Source organism: Dacryopinax primogenitus (genome assembly GCF_000292625.1).
Source record: "Dacryopinax primogenitus strain DJM-731 SS1 chromosome Unknown DACRYscaffold_21, whole genome shotgun sequence".
Classification (NCBI taxonomy): domain Eukaryota; kingdom Fungi; phylum Basidiomycota; class Dacrymycetes; order Dacrymycetales; family Dacrymycetaceae; genus Dacryopinax; species Dacryopinax primogenitus.
Window position 1 is genome coordinate 402,782 of NW_024467218.1, and position 4,356 is coordinate 407,137.

The 4,356-nt window shown below is 49.7% G+C and overlaps 1 protein-coding gene across 1 annotated transcript; it reads right to left on the reverse strand.

Moving 5' to 3' along the window:
- Positions 1-692: 692 nt before the first annotated feature.
- Positions 693-2,680, reverse strand: DACRYDRAFT_102183 (uncharacterized protein; the record flags this gene model as incomplete). Its single annotated transcript, XM_040767613.1, has 4 exons — positions 693-1,227; positions 1,277-2,128; positions 2,177-2,361; positions 2,413-2,680. The coding sequence occupies 3 exons, from the start codon at positions 2,678-2,680 to the stop codon at positions 1,895-1,897; spliced, it is 687 nt and encodes a 228-aa protein (XP_040624794.1). The 3' UTR covers positions 693-1,227; positions 1,277-1,894.
- Positions 2,681-4,356: the final 1,676 nt, after the last annotated feature.

Sequence of the window (4,356 nt, forward strand, 5' to 3'; positions counted from 1 at the left end):
CGAGGGTCTTTCCAATCTCTCGCAGATTCTGCAGCCATGGTAAGAATTCCACTCGCACCATGTCTATATTGATGCTTTGAGGCTCGGCACCTTACCCAACTTGATGAAATGTGTCCGACATATGGCGGTGGCTTCTCCGAGCCCAAACAGAGTCTTCGTAGTACAATCGGATCGAAGGCAGGTACGTTGTGCAACACCTTATAAACCGCCACCCAGTACATTTCTTCGGCGTCATGAAGAGGTGTGACCCAGAAGTCCGGGATTGACATGGCTGGCTGAATAGGGTCGGAGGCTTGCGACTGCCGGTCGGTATTGGATCCCATCTTGGAAAACACACGCCGGAGGCTCCGAGCTGTGCCACCTACTATGTCGTGCACCGGAACACGAAGCTCGCTGAACACTTCCCAACATTGATTAACGTTGGCATAACTTGCCAGCCACTTGTCCTACTTCACCTCCCCGGTTACGTTGGTCGGGGTGGCTTTGAGATTGCCAGAGAGACCGATGGATGACCCTGGAGAATTCAGGGCAGTTTATCAAGCCAGTCGTATGGTTCCACACGATTCATCACGTCAACCGCACACTATCAGGTTTGATGAGCAATGATAAGATAAGATGTACATACCTGGCACCTCTTGTTTCGACAACGACAACAATATTTCCGGTAATATATCCTAGGGCTCGAGTAAATCCTACCACGGTTGTCAATCGTTCTGAATGAAACTGTCAGCGCCAGCCACAAACTGAATCCTTTTCATGCACAGAAAACCTCTGGTCAAATTCGATTCCTGTGCACATGTTGGCAGAGAATCTCCGACGCTCCTGACAATGCCCCATCGAGAGCTCTTGCGCGCCGGGAGGAGCTTCTGGTTTACTCCAGGAACATCAGGCTCATTCACACGAGTGCTTGGATCCTCGGCCTCCCCAGACTGAGCACATCTGCATCGTATTCCCTCCTCGCAAAGTTCCAGAACAGGCTATCCTTCTATTGTTCATTTGCAGCCATTTCCACGTGGGCGGTGTTTGCGTGGAACTTCCCCTCGATGTTGAGGGCTGCGCCCGCGCTGTTCGGGAGCCCGATATCATAATAGTCCTCGATCGACGTACGGGGTGCCGTTGGCCTGCAGGTTGTAGGGCAAAGTAATATGGGGAGCGTGTCGGTCCAGTTACAAGGAGGGAAGTGAACACTCGGGATGATTGCTTCAGCCTCGCCGACGCAGGCAGCAGCTGCGGACCAGAGTCAGCAAGGGATTCTGCTGGTAGAATGTAGACGCACTTTTGAGCGTATATAGGGCAGTCTTGCTGCGGATAACTCGGAGGGCTCCGAACTAATCTCCGGCTGCAAATGGAGGTTGAATGAGGACCGGATGGCTTGCTCTGTCTTTGCTTGGCGCGATGTACTCCGTCGCAACCCCATCCGTGAGAGTATCATCCATCCTTTGCAGATCGGAAGTCTTCAGCCACATTTTTGCGCCAGTCTTCTAAAGAATTCGCCTTCTGGCGAATAGAGTCCTGACACCAGAAGAGGTACATTATGTGTTCGGGACTGATTGGCTCGTCTTCCTCCATGACACTGTCTTCTATTAGCCCGTAGCCGAGAGCTTCTTTGTGTGGTTCCTGTTCGGATGCTAGACGTGCCGGCATACGATGGAATGTGGCTATCTTCTTGTACCTTTGTAAGTTGTGACTGAAATGCATCAAAAGAGAAGCCGCATAGTGCAAATGAAGTAACAATGCAGACGGATAGTCGCTGCTTGGGGTACCCTCGCGGAATGCTGCGTCGGTGTTATTGGTCAACCCCATAGACAGTGGAAACAACTCTTGGGAAGTGAATCGCACTTCGGGCGGAACGTCAGCATGCGGGAGAAGCGTGGGACGGGAGGTTCGAGGTATATCATCGGTTGATAGAACGCGATTCGGCGTCTTTATACATGAGTGCATGTGAAGACGACACAGGCGAGTAACTCGCCACCATGACAGCCAACAAATGGCGATCGAATGCCACATGTAGAGTGGGATTGAGCATCATACCATTTCGGACGTCATCTATGTCCATATCGTCCGCATCGAGCCAATCGTCAGTCCGATCTCCTTCCTGTTGTCGATCTCGCACGATCATCTTCAGCCACTAGGAAAGACGTTATGTTGACACAACCCATGTCGCATCGAGGCTCACCTCTGTCCCCCTAGCATGGGGAAAGATGTGTGCCGCCTCACACAGTACTGATGAGAATCCCGTAAATATGTAAGCCAGATCTCGCTCTACGATAGGTTCTTTGAATATGCTGTGAGCCGTCGTGCTTGTAGCCATGCTGGTTCGTCTCGCAAAAGCTTCCAGATCAACAGGGCTTCTCAAAGGGGCTGTTTGGGAGTGAGTCCATGCTCCGTCACAACAGAAGGCAAGCTACTCACAGACACCAGGCGGCGTACAAAATTCGTATACCGTACCGACTTCAAGATTCGAATCTTCATCTGACCCGGGGTGGACGGTCCCTCGAAAGAGACCAGTAATGTATACGGCGATATACCGCAAGTACTTGTGCGGACGGCAGGAGTTCGCCCGAATGATGTTAAGCGGTATATCGAGCGAGACTATATCGGCATCACCGAAGCGTGCAATAACTAGTTTTATACACTGCGAGGGCGGTTCCACGTCGTCAACGGTTTGTTCGGCAGACATGTGAGTTTGCGGTGATCGTTGTCAGTGTGTAAGTAAGGGTAGGGCGCCTCATTCTCGATGGTCAGGGCCTGGGTATGATGTCAGACGGCAGGACCGCGCCGGAACGTATTTCTACATGAATATATTGAGTATAGCAAGAATTCCCTTTTTCGGAAATCGGAGGTAGATTGCCTCCGGCGGGCACGTTACTACATGCTACTACTTCCTACTTTTCTTGTTGTCAGTTGTATCATATGTAGCTTACAAGATTTGTGTTTGATGCAGGTGTTATCTTGTGTGCAGAATCCGATTAGATAGTTGCTCTTTAGTTAACAAGATGAATCTATAATGAGGAAGCTAATACAACTCAAACAGTGACAATGTGCTTGAATGTACTGTGAATAGCTCCAGACATGAACACTGGATGCGGAATAGGGTCCTGTATCCTGTGCCTGGCACACTGAAAAAGCAGTTTTCAGCACACCAGGTGCTTTTTCTTAAAATAGCATTTAATTGAGTGCTTTTGCATCTGCCCCTGATGGGCTTAAATTTAGCCTCTGTTCAGGGACTGACAATGCTGCATTGAGGCCCTAAGGCCAAAGCATCTAAGTCTGCCACCACTGTCATCTCCTCCTCCTCTCCTCAACTCTCCCTCCTTGACTCTCTCCTCTCCTGCCACCACCACCACTCCCATCCCCTCTTTGCTGTGACATGTTCCCTCAAGAAACCCCTTCCCCCCCTTTCTTCCCTTTTGCTGACCTCCATTTGGAGGATGGCAACTGAGGCAAGCCTGGGCAGTGTGTGACCTTCAAGAATGAAACCAAGCCTGAGCCCAAGACTGATTCCCCCCCTCCTTCCCTCTCCCTGTCCTCTGTTTGGAGGACAGCGACTGTGGAATGCCTCAAGACAAGTTCAGAAGTGCACAAAGACATTCCCTGCTCCCCCAGACCATTGTTAAAAGGTGTGTTAGTATTTTAACACATTGAATACTAACTTACCTTTCATAGATGGTTTTTGTGAGCACTCTCACAGGATTCCGGGATTCCCCTCAGGGAGATCCCAGATTTGAAGACAATTGGTTCAAGGCTGCTGGCCTGCAGATGGCCAGCAGTATCATGAGAGAGCATAGCACTCTAGGTGCGTTTTTCTAAACTTCTAATATAATGAGTACTAACTAACTATTCACAGACAAACAAAAACCAAATTTTGCCAGTTTAGAGCACTTCACACTCTACAACCAGTTCTCCAAGGACATTAGCAGGTGCTATCAAAAGCAACCTAGCATTCTCTACCAACCTCTTGACCCAAAACTCTCCACTGCATTCTCTGTGGAGAACATTGAACCCATTACTACCATGATCCCTATGGCAAGTGGGATGCAATGACCAATTTGCAGAGGAAGAAGAGGTGGAGGTCCCTCAAGCAGCATTTCAATGCTCTGCTTGAGGGACAGGGCAAGGTGTTAGGGCAACACAGGCTGACTAAGTCTGCTCACCTAAGAGTGCCAAGAGTCTAAGCAGGCAACAAGGAAGTGGAGTAGACCTGATGACTAAGACCTATCTACAGTATAGGTACCTGTGGATGATCCTAAGAGACCAAGTCTGAAGAGACAGTCCCCAGGCAGAGTAGGCCTTATATTTATACCTCTGTGGTGGAACCTGCTAGAACATCTTGCTTACTCAGCCTAGTCAGGTGAT